The 15,206-nt window shown below is 40.8% G+C and overlaps 2 protein-coding genes across 3 annotated transcripts; one reads left to right on the top strand and one right to left on the bottom strand.

The window, feature by feature from the left end:
- Window positions 1-1,323: 1,323 nt before the first annotated feature.
- On the bottom strand, window positions 1,324-6,912 carry flcn (folliculin). Of its 2 annotated transcripts, none has more exons than XM_053326571.1 (12): window positions 6,680-6,912; window positions 6,341-6,553; window positions 6,054-6,212; window positions 5,709-5,930; window positions 5,438-5,604; window positions 5,239-5,330; window positions 4,148-4,311; window positions 3,756-3,869; window positions 3,004-3,127; window positions 2,766-2,891; window positions 2,013-2,115; window positions 1,324-1,908 (listed from the first exon to the last, which is right to left on the bottom strand). In XM_053326571.1, the coding sequence occupies exons 2-12, from the start codon at window positions 6,551-6,553 to the stop codon at window positions 1,701-1,703; spliced, it is 1,692 nt and encodes a 563-aa protein (XP_053182546.1). In that variant the 5' UTR covers window positions 6,680-6,912; the 3' UTR covers window positions 1,324-1,700. The 2 variants fall into 2 exon arrangements, with proteins under 2 accessions (XP_053182546.1, XP_053182547.1); XM_053326572.1 differs by having other exon boundaries at window positions 6,066-6,212.
- Window positions 6,913-7,163: 251 nt separating this feature from the next.
- On the top strand, window positions 7,164-13,567 carry leng9 (leukocyte receptor cluster (LRC) member 9). Its single transcript, XM_053326570.1, has 7 exons — window positions 7,164-7,576; window positions 9,473-9,566; window positions 10,107-10,243; window positions 10,366-10,692; window positions 10,829-11,096; window positions 12,331-12,454; window positions 12,554-13,567. Exons 1-7 carry the CDS (start codon window positions 7,435-7,437, stop codon window positions 13,205-13,207), a joined length of 1,746 nt encoding a protein of 581 aa, XP_053182545.1. The 5' UTR covers window positions 7,164-7,434; the 3' UTR covers window positions 13,208-13,567.
- Window positions 13,568-15,206: the final 1,639 nt, after the last annotated feature.

Raw genomic sequence — 15,206 nt, 5'->3', positions numbered from 1 at the left:
ATATCATCCCGTTTAATCATCACATGGTCTATTTTTTTTCAGTTCTTTTTAAATAAATAAATAAAGAATCACATTCCTTTAAAAATCTGACAAACCGGATTGCAACACTGCATTGCCAGAACTTGCAAGTCATTCCATGCGTGACAGCTTTCTTTAGCCTTTACTGCTAAAAACCAGCTCACAGAGGTGGATGGTGTGACTGTGACGTGTGTTGAGCACAGCTGTCATCATCATGAGGTGTGAAGGACTGTCTCCTTGGGTTATGTTGGCCAGCATCATGTCTTCATGTTTTCAGTTGCACGCCACGCGAGACAAGTTAATTACAAATGACAAGAAAGGAAGGAGTTAGTTATTTCTTTCTTTGTGAGGAATTCTACTATGTTCTTCCTTGATTTGGACACATGCCAGAACAAGCAGGACCCCCCCCCCTCCCCTCCCATGTCTCATCTCTGGGAAAAGGAAACTAAAAAGCAGCAGCAGGCAAAAATTTAACTCTCCCTGAGGAATCATTAATTCAAGACCTCTTCACCTATACCCAAGTGTCTTAATGATGGGCATAAATACCCAGTCATGGCGCCGCCTTCCTGTTTCATACACCGCTCGCATATTGGAGTAAAGTAAATATGTAACTAATTTGTGGAGCTGCTGCAAGTTATGTTTGTGCTTCTATTTGTGAAACTTCCAAATGAAATCCAGATTTGAGTTAGATGTTGAAAAGCACGACAGCAGGGGAAGAAAAACAAGAGTAAATTAGACAGCGTTAAGAAGTAGATTAATTTGAAAAGAAAGCTACAGTCAAGTCTAATATTTACTCACTTTTCCTTTTTCATGAGCTATAGCAAGCTTTTACACAATCACTACATCTACCGTAGGTATTGGTCAGGAAAAAAATATCAGCCTCCCAATTTAAACAAAGCCGTATGTTGTTGCCTTTTATTGACTGAAGTCTGCCAGCTTCAGCAAAGCAAAAGGGTCAAATAACTGTGGTATAAAAAAAGTGCAGCGTTTTAGTGGATCAGTGCGCGACTGGCTCATTAAGAAGCCAAATCCTGCTGATGTGGTCGACAGTACTGGAGTGAGGCCGTGTTATGCAACCATTTTGTACATTGCAGGACACCAGAAAACTTTAAGTGTTGTCTTTCACCACTTGAGATTTGTTGGCTGACAGCCAATTGAGCAAGTTAGACAGAGTTGGCAGAGAAATGCTGCTCTCCTCCTCCACTCCACTTTCACTCCCCTCTTTATTCTTCCTGTTTGCCACAAGATGGAGCCAACTGTGGAATTTTAAAAAAAAAAGAAAAGAAAAAGATTCCAGACTAACCTGTTCACATTCATTTATTTCATTTTAAAACATCAGCAACATTGTTAAAGAAGATTTCTGTAATAAGTTAAATTTTATATATATAAGTATGAAAAGAGATTCCCTTTGACAAACAGAAACCGTCATAACGTGTTAATCTGTGCTGGATAATAATCAGGGTTAGCAACACAATAGATTTCTCATTACTTAGAAAGACAATAATGGATGAGGCGCACCCTTTCTGTCATCTACTCACAGCTCCCTTTCACTCCACTAAAAGTCCCAAACAATTAGCAGAACGCTTGATGAAAAGATTCTTGCTTTCGCTTTCCTTCCTTCAGTGGTTCCTCCTCTTTTCAGCTCCCTTTTCTTCATCTGCTACCTCCTGCTTCTCTCTTTGTCACTGGCTGGGGCTCCTCTCCCCTCCTCGGACGGCAGTCATTAAATGACTCTTGTAGGTTTTGCTGAGCCCGGTCATCCAAAACTTGAGCAGCCTGACATTGTCCTCCTCCCCCGGTCCCGTGGTACCAAGGAGGGCCAGCACCTTCTGCGTGTCCTCCCTCCCTCGACCATCCACTTTGGAGAACTTGAACAGCACTTTGACTTTACTGAAAGAGCAAAGAGGAGCTATTAGAAGGCTTACATACGCAAAATAGTCAAATCTAACTTCAACTCAAGTAGTCTCCTTAAAGAATAAGTGGATTTTACTCACTTCATCCACTCTTCCTTCAAACACAACAGGCAGTGAGACACCACATCCACGGACAAGTTCTCATTAGACAGGGCCACCTCCAGTTTGTTTAGTAACGACGGACCTGCAGAGGACAAAGATTAATTTATTCTTCAACCGGGTGAAAATGAATTAGCAACTATTTAAATAACCAGCCAAACAGTCTGTGGTTTCAGCTCCATACATACACAGAGTTGCTGGACTTTGGGAATTTTAAGGAATCTGAAGACACCATCTTGGACTCTGGTAAATTATAAAGGCCATCTTTTGGTTTGTGATTAAGTGATTAACTGAGAAAATAACTCGCAGAAGAATCACATTTCAAAACTCTTAAATCAGCAGGACAAGTCGTGGACCAATGAATTACTGCTTTGTTTTTGATACAGATTCTGGGATTTCTTTAAGAATTCCTTGATATTCTGGTATGTTTTCACAGCTTTCTCATTAACAACTAGTTTTATTATTTAAATGGGGAAAAACTGTCCCATATGCAGTACCAGTTTGGACACACCTTACCATACTCTTGAATGAGAAAACTACTGTATACCATGCAGCTGTATATTTTGATGCAGATCAACTTTTTAAAAATCATTTTCTGCCATTTAACTGAATCCAAATCATTTCAGTCTTGGGAAAGATGTTGGGGAATATTCTGTTTTCAAGGTTAAACTAAGTGGCAATATTGCAAGTGCCAGCAAACATACAGGGACTATTAATAAATGAAGGTATGCTCACCCCTGTCTGTGGGCTGTGTATTGGCACTGCTGATGGTGAACTGATACAGTGAGGAGATATTGTCTTCACCAACAGCTGAGATCTGACAGCCTCTCTCTGAGGTGATATCCACCAGCATAGAAAACTCTACAGGGGAAGAACACAAGAAAAGGTCCATTTAATATAATATTATCTGTGACGTTGGTACATATCAGACAACAATTAGACAGACAGTGTGAGCCTTGAGACTCTTCTGTACCTGAAGAGCTGACATGAGTCGGAATAGCCACATCCGGGCTGAGGCCCAGGAAGTTGCATTTGTAGGCCTCCTCGTACTGAGCGCTGTACGGCACAGAGCGTACACAGCCGACCGGAAGCAAAGACTGAAGGGAGACAGAGCAGAAATTCAGATGATGAGTTTGGTTGATTAGGTTGAAGAGGTATACATATAGGATTTTGACAGGAGGACATTTTCACACGTCACAGTTGCGAAAGCACAGATTAAAAAAAAAAAAGGTGACTGAGTTGCTTCAGCTTCAGTTTCCTGCATGTTGTTGCTCTGTCACGGCTGACTGGGACAGTTGAATAGAACAGAGCCGTTGCTAATATTTTAATTGTTAGTGTTGAAATGTTAAATGCAACAGCGTAATTGTAATCAACTATAAATACAAAGAAATATGCAATTAAACCACAGTTTGTATCAAAGTGATTACAAGACTGAAATATATTAAATGAACAATAAGTGTAACATGAAAACATGCTCTGTCTTGTTTCTGAATGTAGCACAGAAAAATCTGAGGTGCATGTACAGGCAAAGTTAATGTTAAGGTGTGTCACTGTAGCTTAAATACCGTTATGTAATTTGAAAAAAACAAAACAATTTAAGTGTAACCCTGAAAACATGAATGTGTGTTTAGTGTTATATGATTATAAAAGTTTGTTACATTGAATTTACCTGTTGACATTTTATTATACCATTGTTTAACTAACAAGAAAAGCATTACTGAATACCTTAAGCACTGTAAAAGCTGACTGGATGAGCCCGGGGTCTGCGCCTCTCAATATGACCTGATTTCCCATGAGCACATGCCACGCAAGCTGGCGGAACTCAGCGGCCCCGAGGACCTGCAGGACAAATCAAACGATGATGTGCAACAGCTAATAAATGCAGTATGCGTGTGGTTAGGAGTCAGAATCATGAAGCAGTGAGCTGATTTGTTATTAATGTTTTATTACATTTTTTAATTCGACTGAAAGGCTCTCTCTTCTCAAATGTTGAGGAAACAATGTAGTTAAAAAATGTTTTTCTTCTTTGCTTTTCTTTTTACTCTTTCATTTTCTGTTCACTTACATCAACCATTTCACATCATTGTGCACACGCTCAAAAAGAACCCAACTTTTACCTGTCTCAAGTGCCTCAGTGACCTAAACTTTGGACCAGGCAAGTCATCTAATTTTTCTTCGTCACACAGGAAGTCATGGCCCCGCTCGATCTCTGATTGGTGCCGCTGTGACTTTGATGCGCCTCCTTCTGCTCCCTCCCAGCAGCTCATTTCTTCCTCTTGCTCTTTTAAAACCACAGGATGACACAAAAACAGAAATAGCAGATGACCGCATGTTTTCATGTTGAGGTTCATTGCAAATGCGGGGGAATTCCACTGAAAACTTTGTGACTCTATTGCCCACTCTGTATATAGGATATGATGTAGTGTGCTTATGACCCTATTCGTGCCTAATCTCTAAAACAAAGTCAGTATAATCTCATTTCGTATCTATGACTAAGTGCAATACAAATACTAATAGACTTCCAGTCTGCCACTAATACAAGCCAGTACATGATAGGACAGCTTACTTCCAGTATGAGGGTGCCTAGCTAACATTGCATAAAAAAACTTAAAAACAATATTTACACACTGTGACCTGGCATGATATTTTAAATTTCTTATTTTCTTAAAATTAATTTAAAGCATGTTTTCAAAAAACTTTGTAACCGTGACTTGTTGCAGAAGTGCTACAGAATTACTCATTTACTAACATAATTATTAGGGCACAGGATATTCAAATTCCACAAACATAGAGCTGCACTGACTGGGAAATATCTGTATAAATCTTTTAATCACTCTCTAAACCTTGGCTAAAACTGTGTTTCGAAATTGGAAAAGTGTGTGAGGACAATGGTTAAATGAATCACTCTGTTTTTCTGGCACAGTGGCTCCTCACTGGCTAACTCCTTGAATCAGCCTTTCACAGGAGACTTTTCAGACTGGTGATACAACATCGCCACATGGTGTAAAACCCGTGACATGATATCATCCTCCATCAAGACGGAGAGACATGTTGAGACATTGCCAAAGTGACTGATCTGCCTTTTTCCATGTGTCACTGAACAATTGTTAGTCGTTAGCGTTTACACACTTACAGGGTTGAATAAATGTAAATAAAAATGTTGCGATAGTAAAAACAGCATCATGTGCTATTAAGACAATTAGTCTACCTGTCTGTCTTTCTATAAGCACCAGAGTGTCCTCAGTGGGGGCTCCCTCCAGCAGCTTCTCTGTCAGGCGGCTACCACAGGCTTTCAGCAGCCTGGAAACGAGGTGAAACCACACATCTGTATGTCATGGCGAGCGATTACACATGGAAAAATACAAGAGCTTGTATGTTATGGTGGCTCTGACAGTATATTGACTCACCAGCTGAAGGAGGAGTGCAGGCTGGCCCACAGGTTGGGATGCTGTGTGAGAGAAGTTAGTGACCGGGCTGCATTGCCACTCCGTTGATGTGGAAAAACTGCCGGTGAGAACACACTGTTCATCCTCACTGCTCGCTGGGGGCACACTCCTTGCTCATTGTCAAACACCTGATTGAGAAGACATTCTGATATCAGTGCACTAATGAGTGAATGTCTACAGAAAAAGTTTTTTCTCTCTGAGGAAAATGAATGTGTTCATGTGTGCAGCCTACCTTCAGGGCAGTGCTTTGCAGGCTCTGTATAGTGAGTCTAAGGTGGCGTAACAGGAAAGGCCAGGAGTTTATAAGGTAGATCCTGTCCATGGCTACCATGACAATACTGTACCAGCGCTGGAACCCTCTGGCAAGGCTGTCTTTGATAAAGAAGGTGTGTGAAAACACAAAACCATGTTGCTCATCTCCAAAGAAAATCGGTCCTTCACGTCCAGGGCACACCTGATAAAATCAGAAAGAAAGATAATAGGAGGGAGAATATGAAGGGACAGAGGAATAAGAAAATTGTTAAGTTTATTTAGTGCATGAGATGTGTGACTCACACACACATACATAAAGACGTACGTCACCGTTTACCTCACAGCTGAGGCTGCGTACGCAGGCCTGGCGGACCACACTGAAAAGCTGTGGCTGTCTGGGATGCTGGTGGCTCAGAAAGCGTATGCCTGTCTCATTGTCAATACTCACAAAGCCCGGGTGAGATGCAGGAAGAGATCGACAACCCTGTGAGGCAAGAAGAGGAAAAGATCATTGACAGGACAATGGACTCATCTGCCACCAAAAAGTTATAGCTTGAGTGTTATAATATAAAAGAAATGGACACAACTCATGTCAGTTGATATGGCACTCACCTCACACATTTCTCCTCTCTGTGTGGCCGAGCTGTTGGCTCTCATGGTCAGACCTTCACCTTCCCGGTCACCGTCTCTGTCTCGGTCCCCAGGCACTGAAGGGCCTGCTTGGGAGGAAGGGGACGGGGATGGAGGGTGCAATGCTTCTGTGCAGAACAACGTCCGGGGGCCATGGAGCTCACAGAAGTGACAGAGAGCAACAAGGGCATTCATCTGCGTGGGGCAGAAGACATGTTTCAGATGTTTATTGTGTTAAATGGTCACATGTGTTACGGAAACTATCAGGTTACAACAGAGTTAGGACATGGTTGATACAACTGATAATAACAGAGAGCTTACCTTCAGCGTAGAGCCAAATTCAACAAATGACTCACAGCTACTTCACAATCAGACTTTCATGGGTCCAAAAATAAGACGTTACGTAAAAGGCAGCATGCTGATCCAGAATACAAACAGTACAATCCTGATTTGTGCTGCTTTTTCAAAAATTCATGCCCCTCTGTGTCTCAGACTTAGGTTTAATTCAGTTTTTCTTGTGGTGTTTTTCTCCTGTGCAGCTGCTGCTCACTGATCATGTGACACACAGTCATGCGCTCGAGCACAGTAGATGACGTACGGCTTACGTCTTTCTTCAATTTAACACATTTTACAACATTTTCAAGTATGTTCAAAGATAGAAGACAATAATGTACTAAAACGAGTCGGTTTATTTTGTGAAGCTTTGTGTAACGAATCCACAAAAGCTTTTTTTCGCTCAAGACAAATAACAACTACATTACCCAGAATCCCTTGAGTGAGAACAAACTCGCGGTCAAAGGGCGATTAAAAGCCAACGCGCTGGTGTGTCTAAACTTCAAAACATTTGTTCTTTTTTCAAGTTTTTAATGTAGGCTACTATTTTAATAAGATTGTTCTTGTTTCTGTGAGTCTTTCATTTACGAAAGGTTAGATAATATTGTCCGTGGTTAGTTTTAGTAAGTGTCGGACTCTACTTCCTCCTCCTCCTGTCAGATAACTAAAGGCGCGGTAGTGAAATAGCAGACTTCTTCTTCTTCTTTTTAGTAACATTTCCTTTAAAATCACAGACTTTTAACATGGCTTCAGACGCGTCAGGAGTGCCCCCGACTTCATCAGAGGACCAGAGGGTTGATGGGACCCAGTTGGCCCCCACCCGCCCAGAAGCAGGGGTCCCAGGTGGCCCCAGCTGTGGCAAACAGTCCTCTAAAGCCACAGCAGGTAAAGCATATTTTACAGTTTAACCCACTACTGTTCCTGTCTGTCACATAGTCATAGATATGTTTCAATGTATATTTGATCCTTTTTCTTAATTCAAGTTACATGTTTTTTTGTTAAATGTGGGGTTTTTTTGTTGTTATTTAGTTAAATTTATTATTTAAGATTATTAAATTCAGTGCACTGATGTCATTTTATTTAGTAAAGCTTATTGTCAAATGGTAAAATATCATGCCTTTATTACATATCCTTGTCACAAGTATTTTTAAGGGATCATTGCAAAAAAAAGAGTATGTTTATGTCCATGTTCTTTATCATCACTTTTACTAGTTATTGGCATAGATTCAACATATGGTCATAAATGAGGCCAATGTTGTGGTTCAAATTGAAAGTAAAAAAATAAATGAGTAACAAACAGTCTATACACATTTCCTAGTCTGTAATACATTTCTTTGTTACTGTGAGCAACTAGAGTTCTTGTAAAGTCATAATGTAGTTATCTTCCGACGGCTGCCTCTGACAATGAATAATGATTGGAATGAAAACTGAGGCTTTCATTGCATGCCGGACTGCTATGTTGGAAAACTTGTCAGGAAATGAGTCAAGATTCCCAAGACACTCAAAGGTGTTGGCTCTGACCCTGATATCCAGCATGAGACGATTCACTGTCTCTGTGTCTACGTCCATGTGTTTCATTGGGCTCAAAAGAAAAATTTAAGGATTTTCCTGAGAATTTTACAGTTATTTCCAAATCTCTTGATGTGAGATGTTTATGCCTGGAAGAAGTTTAAAGGCTGGTCAGAGATTAATATTCTACTCTGAATTCCTTAATAATCTTCAAAAGCCAGGCAGTGCCATCTCGGTCGGAAGGAGGATATTATTACAGTCAATAATTAAAAGTTTTGGGCTGTTAGTCACTTTCAGTTCCTCAATCTGGAAATAACATCGGAGGGTATTTGGCATGTGTTTGAGTTTATGGGCAACCACATCCAACTGCTTGGCTGACATTTGAGCCCTCTGCGGCAAGTCATTTCCACCTGTTCGACGATACATACTTTGGAAGTGCGTTGGAAAGGAAATACAGTGTTATACAAATAATTTCTCTACTTACTCAACTACTTCCAGTTTCCTTTCGGGGAGTTAGATATTCAGATAGAGATATATCCCAGTAAAGGAGGTTTAAATTTGATATGTTGTTCAGCATTCTGAGGGCAGATGATAACGGGATCGTATGCTCTGACGTCTGAGCACTTCCCATCTATCTGTGATCTGACACACATAAACATATGTGAGGAGTCATGTAAGCGTGATAAAGGAGACATTGCTCAGCTATATGTTTAAAACACACGCAGAAGCAAACTACAGAATTAAATACCTGCTTTAAGGATGAGTCTCACATAATACTGTATATTAATATTTTTATTTATTACACAAACTGTCATCACTCTAATTTGACTACATCCTGCCACAGTGTTGTAAAATGTTCTTAGTGCCAGTGAGAGAGAGTTAGTGAATATTTTACCTTGTGCTCATTTTACTTAGAATTAAGGGGCATGCATCCAAAAGTGATAACAGTAAATCATTGTTACTGAGTGTATATCTTACTAATAACTTGAAGCTTTTAATGAACTCTGCTGCCAATTTTTATGGAGCTACTTTCAGTAAAATACTTTTATTTGTGTTACTGTCCTGAAGTATTATTATCAAGCTGTGCATTTGTTTTACATTTCTTTTATTACAGCTTCATTACACATCTGTTGTGCTTACTTTAGCCTTTACTCTGTCTCTGTCTCTGTCTCTCTCTCTCTCTCTCTCTCTGTCTCTCTCTCTCTCTCTCTCTCTCTCTCTCTCTCTCTCTCTCTCTCTCTCTCTCTCTCTCTGTTGGTCTATCATTGACAGAGTCAGCAGAAGGAGATGAGGACGGAGTCAACGTGTGCCCCTTTTTCCTGATGGGAAAGTGTCATTTTGGTCAAAGATGTCGTTTGTCTCACAGGTCCTCTCGCCTTACTCTGATCAGAAAATTCACCAGCTCGCTCGCCATTTACTTAATGTGCCTTTAAGGGGTTAGAAATCATCACACAACAGCTGCTAGAATTAAATCAATGGCTGCCTTAATGTTCACTACTTATCGCAAAGCCCAATGTGGTATTATTAGTATTATTCAGAAGTGTCATGTTTTACTTTTAAATGTATTTTTTATTTAAGTGCAACACTAAGGGTACAAGCATTAAACTGATAGCTGCCTGTATATCAACTTTTTTTGGATTTTTTTTATATTTCTCCAGAAGTGTCTTTTTTCCCAGCTCAGAAGTGTCTTGTGTGTGTTTTTTACTTCTAATGTTACTGCTCATATTTCACAGCTGGCAGGTTATTACAGTTTAGTCAAGGCTGAAGTGAGAGCTGCACGGAAGTTAGTCTGCATGAAGGCTAATATGAGTTAAATTGAATTAGACCCATAATGTGGCTTTCATTTCTCTTACATAAACAAGACAATTATATTTTAACATTTTCCACCTTTGCTCTCTGTTCATAGTGACCCACTAATAGACGATTCAGGCGCTGTTCCCTCTGACCAGGATGATAAACAGGAAGGAGAAAAGATGGAAAAAAACAAGAAGAAAAAAGGCAAAGTGAATAAAGCAACAAAGCCACAAGACGACGAGGGAAAAGGTCACGCCACATTTGGAGTAGTTAAATCATGTGTCAATGACTTCATACTCCTAAGAGGCCCTTGAAACTTTTCACTCTGTATCATTCTTTAATTATCTGTTTATATCCTGTTTCCCCCCCAGATGTGAGTAAAAAGCCTCGCATGCGCACAGCAGATGATGTTATCTCTCGGATCCTGTGGGACCCTTCAGTGGATGCATCCAAATTTGTAGTGGGGTATGTGGATCGCTTCCTTGGCGTGCTGGAACGTCCCTTCTCTGACTTCAACTGGGATGTCAACCCCTGTGACTGCGACTACACTACTGAGCTCGCCCTCCCCAGACACAGGATCCAGTACTTCACCTACAGAGGGCACCGCGTCTGGGACCGCCACAGCAGGACTGATAGGGTATTTGGCTCCACCGGTCAATCTTTGGCTCCCCCCTTTGGAGGGGAGGAGGAAGTAGAGGGTAAGAGAGGAGCATTTATTGCTTACCTTACCTTACCTTACAACCAGATGTACACATACATACAGAAAAGTTCAGTACAAAAGTGAGCACACAGAATTTCCTCTGACCAAATATAATCAGTTTGTCTTCCACACAGAAGACCAACAACAACAGGAGAGGCTGATTTTGGAACAAGATATCCTGGAAGTGACAGAGGACCAGCCACCTGCTGCGAGTGGGCAGGAAGAGAGGGAAACAGAGGAGTGTAGTCAAACTGAGTACACACATCTGGAGGAAGAGAAGCAGAATGAGATGAATATCTGCCCTCCTGACTCAGCACAAGCAGCCCCAAAGTGTAGACACAACACTTCTCAGGAACAAGAGGACTCACAAGGAGCATGTGTTGCGGAGGAGGCATCAAATAGGTGTGGTGTTCATTTTCATCCTTTTTTCCCCATCAGTCTAACTGGAAATAGATAACTCCTGAACACAATAGAACATCATATTTAATATCTACATCCTACATTTGGGCCTTTTTTTCAGTACAAAATGTCACTTAAACTCACAGTGGAACAAAGTTAGAGCATCTTGAGATTTCATAATGTGACGTATTTAAAATATGTGGGCGGAGTAAAATTACGTAAAGGGTTTCAATTCGATCATTCACATTTTATGGTATTTTATGACTCTTTGAAAATGGAGTAATCCTGTAATGTCTGGAGAAATATGAGTAATCCTCAGCTACACACTACTCCACAAGTTTTGGTCAACTCCTGTCTGCCTCTGGCCGAGGATATTGTTTTGCTAGTTAATGATTTACAAGCTGAAGGCCAAGTGTGGTTTTATATGATGGGTGTGGGGTTAGTCAGTAAGCCCAAAACACATTTGACGGGACAAATATTTGTATAGTGGTAGTAATTTGTTTATTGGGATCATGTACAGTGTTAACCATAAATTTTACTCATGTGATGTACTGTGCTAGAGTTAGGTCATACCTACCTTTATCTGCAGTCCCTTCAGTAGGTTAAAAAATACAACAGCACAAAGCATAAAAACACACAGGACTCATACAAAAAGCCACACACATCAGCACAACACATACCATGTAGAGTCTGTGGTTACAGAGCTGAGAAGCTTTTAGCAGACTTTTAAATGTGGTTATAAGTATACTGATGAAGCTGCAGCTCCTCATGTCATCAGGTAGGACTCTCTACTGAGTTGTGGCTTTCACAGGCAGTGCTGACTGCACAAATATAGTGTGATGCAATGATACAATCTCTTATAGAGGATGTTCTGGAGAATCTAATTGAACTTACTGAGTGAGTATACACATAGTCACATAGTGGTGGAGGGCCAAACCATTTAAAATGTTATAAACCACGAACATTTGAAAAAAATCTAAAATCTTGCAATTCGATGAACATTCAGAGTTCAAGATGAATCATCAAACATATTGTAAAATTTTACGGGAAAATTGATTTTAAAAAATCACAAACAAAGCAGACTTGTTCTTACATATATTTGACACATCTTGGAAATGAATGTTTATACAAGTTTCTTTAAGGTTTCAAAGCAAAAATGTGCAAAACAATCAGTAAGACATCCATCTAGATACTGTCTTCCCTTTTGAGTAATTTTGCTGTCCTGTCTTCACTTTAGACTTAATGAGTCAACAGGCCAAATGTCCTCATCCCAAAAAGAGGGAGCAAGCGTAGAAATGGAGGGTAAGGAAGACGCTTTGGAAGAGTGGGAAGAAAGTTGGGAAGGCAATGAAAATGTTTCGGTAGGTACAGCACAGCTCACCCTGAAGCATTTTGTTCTGCTATTATAGTCCATATTTATCACAGTGATTCTCTTTCTGTTCCTCCACTACTGTACGCAGAGTTATCTTGCAGCCAAGAACATCAGCGTGAATCCGTCAACACCTTTGGAGCAGAGAGAAGAGAAGCGTGCCGGTCGCCCCCCTAAAAAACGGCCCACGCACTTCATCACCTTCAGAGCCAACACTCCCGCTATCCTCACTGGTTCCCAGCAGCTACAGGAGGAGCTCATCTGTCTTCTCCCTTCCTCTGCCCCTCACTGGCTTCCCGCCTCCTCCCTTCATGTTACTATGTGCCTCCTGAACCTGTCGGGTCCAGCTGAAGTGGCCGCCGCTGGGGAGATGCTCCGACGCTTTGCCCATTTGGATCGCAACCCTCCGGTGGCTGTGACCTTCCCCGTAAAGCTGAAACATTTCAACGGGAAGGTGCTGTACCTGAGCCCCCAGCCTCAGCTTCCCCTCCAGCAGCTCAACAGCGGCCTGCAGGAGGCCTACAGGAAGGAGGGCTGGCTCCACAAGGATTCCTACAACCCACGCTACCACCTCACACTGGCTAAGGTCAAGGACAGGGAGGGAGAAAGGATTTTTGAAGGGGTGGGCGACCTGAAGGTGGGTAAGGGTTTAAATTTTGGCCGTCTTCCAGTGAACACCTTGCACCTTTGTGCCATGGGTGGTCCCAAAGTAGATGGTTTTTATGAAACACCATCTGCACAGTAACTCTTCGATAATAGAAAACTCACACACACACACACACACACACACACACACACACACACACACACACACACACACACACACAATATATGTTGATACCTTACATAAGACTCTGCACTGATGATGGTGGTCAACCAAATTTGATGTCTATGTTTTCATTTCTAGGTTTTTAACCTTATTATTATATTATAATGCACTTTTAAAGACAATTGGGTGAATTACATTTTTAAGGGTGAAGTGTATGAAATTACATTTAAGGGCTGCAGGACAGTGGCAAACACACTACCCTCAATTACACTAAACTGTGTACTTTGTCGTGTTGAGCAGAAACCTCGTATTTCCATATTTTGTCTTTTTTGTTTCATAAATTGATGCTTTTGGTGACATTTTACGTCTGTCTGTGGGTTCTACAAATATTCAGCCAATGAAAAGTGGCTGCGCGATTAGATGAATTTAATTTTTTAATTTCCTGAACAGTAACAGTTTTGGACATACAAGGTTTATTTGATTTAATTGCACTTCACTTAAATTACAAAATGATAAAAAAAAATATTTGTAATTTTTTTTAATGAATGATGATGAATGATTTTTATTCTGAAACAGGCAGCTATTATATGCCATGCCAATATGTCAAGATGAGAAATACAGAATATGTAATGCAGGCTGGTGCAATAGATCCATATATTTATTTTACTCCTTTTTTTTTGATCTTTTCTTTTCTTAGTTACTCCTTTTAGTTGACATAAATTTAAAAAAAATACCACTAAACATCACCCAGAGTGTACACACATTAATAATTAAGAATTTGCAGAGTTTTGCCAAATCGGTCTTCAGGTCGAGGAGGACTCACGTGATTTAGTTGTTTCCCTTTGAACACAAACGGAGAGAACAGGGATATATATGATGATGTAACTCCACACATACAGACCAGAACAGTCTATTATCAAGTGAATCAAACTTGCTTGGGCATCTTTCACAATGTCTACAATTTTCTATTTGACTACTACACAGACAGGACATATGCACCTGCCATAAACACTCATGTAGGAGACATCAATTGTTCATGAGGGGAAAATATGATGTTTTCTATAGAGCGATTTAGCCAAAGTAGATTTATTCTGCTGCTCCTAATTCCATGATTTATACAATCTGTTTTAAATGAATATTGTATTGGCTGTGTTGCACAAGAATGATGACTCCGTGTGCTTTTCCAATGAATTATAACTACTAGATTGTCAAAGACATTAAATATTGAATTGGTTATTTTAAGTCCTGTGAGTGGTGATATTTTATCAGTGCTGTGATGGATGGCATGGATGTGGTGCTGTTCCTGTGCGTTAACATACAGCCACGGAGAGGCTGTATGTTAACGCTCCCCGAGCAACTCTTGCATACATAATATAATTTTCTGTCTTCTTTCCCCTCTTCCTCCCAGATACACAGCACACATGTACACTATACATAGGCTATATGAGTCAGTAAGTATGCTCTGTGGCTCTCTACTGTTTGCTCCCTTGCTCGCATTATCTCCCAGCCTCCCTTCCCCCACTCTCTTTCAGTGACACAGAAAAACCAACGCCGCCCCCTCCCTCTTTGCTCGCTCGCTCCCCCCCCCCTTTCTCCAATGAGAGACAAACACCATACTCCTTTTTAAATTTTGTTTTTTATTTTACTCTTTCTTGCTGTGTTTTTGCCATTTAATCTCTCAATGTGCATTTCTTAGTCAGAGCATCTCCATCACTAGATTCTCTCCCCTGTTGTTGCATGTTCTCCTTTGCCCACTTCTCACTGATGCTGTTCTGTTGCTTCCAGTGAAAACTGGTTTTGCCTACAAATCCATTGCATGCTGCTTCCCCCCCTCCTCTCTATTCATTGTTCAATCCATCTCCCTCCCTCCTCTGTCTATCAGCATCACTCCCTGGGAACCCACTTTTTTTTTTTTCCTCCTCAGTATTTTACATTGCCATTCCCTGCATCTCCCCCTCCCCATATTCATCTGTGT

The sequence above is a fragment of the Scomber japonicus genome, chromosome 10 (genome assembly GCF_027409825.1).
Source record: "Scomber japonicus isolate fScoJap1 chromosome 10, fScoJap1.pri, whole genome shotgun sequence".
In the NCBI taxonomy this organism is placed as follows: Eukaryota; Metazoa; Chordata; class Actinopteri; order Scombriformes; family Scombridae; genus Scomber; species Scomber japonicus.
Note: the sequence above shows the minus strand (reverse complement) of the source record. Positions and strands in the feature narration are given on the sequence as shown.

What these genes read in the sequence shown, in the direction of transcription:
- flcn (XM_053326571.1), bottom strand. Translation starts at nt 6,553, where the DNA reads ATGAATGCCCTTGTTGCTCTCTGTCACTTCTGTGAGCTCCATGGCCCC. An exon ending in AGAGAGGAGAAATGTGTGAG is followed by an intron (nt 6,213 to 6,340) that starts GTGAGTGCCATA and finishes CTTGCCTCACAG; the next exon opens with GGTTGTCGATCTCTTCCTGC. An exon ending in GCTGTGAGGTAAACGGTGAC is followed by an intron (nt 5,931 to 6,053) that starts GTACGTCTTTAT and finishes TGATTTTATCAG; the next exon opens with GTGTGCCCTGGACGTGAAGG.
- leng9 (XM_053326570.1), top strand. Translation starts at nt 7,435, where the DNA reads ATGGCTTCAGACGCGTCAGGAGTGCCCCCGACTTCATCAGAGGACCAG. An exon ending in GTCCTCTAAAGCCACAGCAG is followed by an intron (nt 7,577 to 9,472) that starts GTAAAGCATATT and finishes TATCATTGACAG; the next exon opens with AGTCAGCAGAAGGAGATGAG. An exon ending in AGATGTCGTTTGTCTCACAG is followed by an intron (nt 9,567 to 10,106) that starts GTCCTCTCGCCT and finishes CTCTGTTCATAG; the next exon opens with TGACCCACTAATAGACGATT.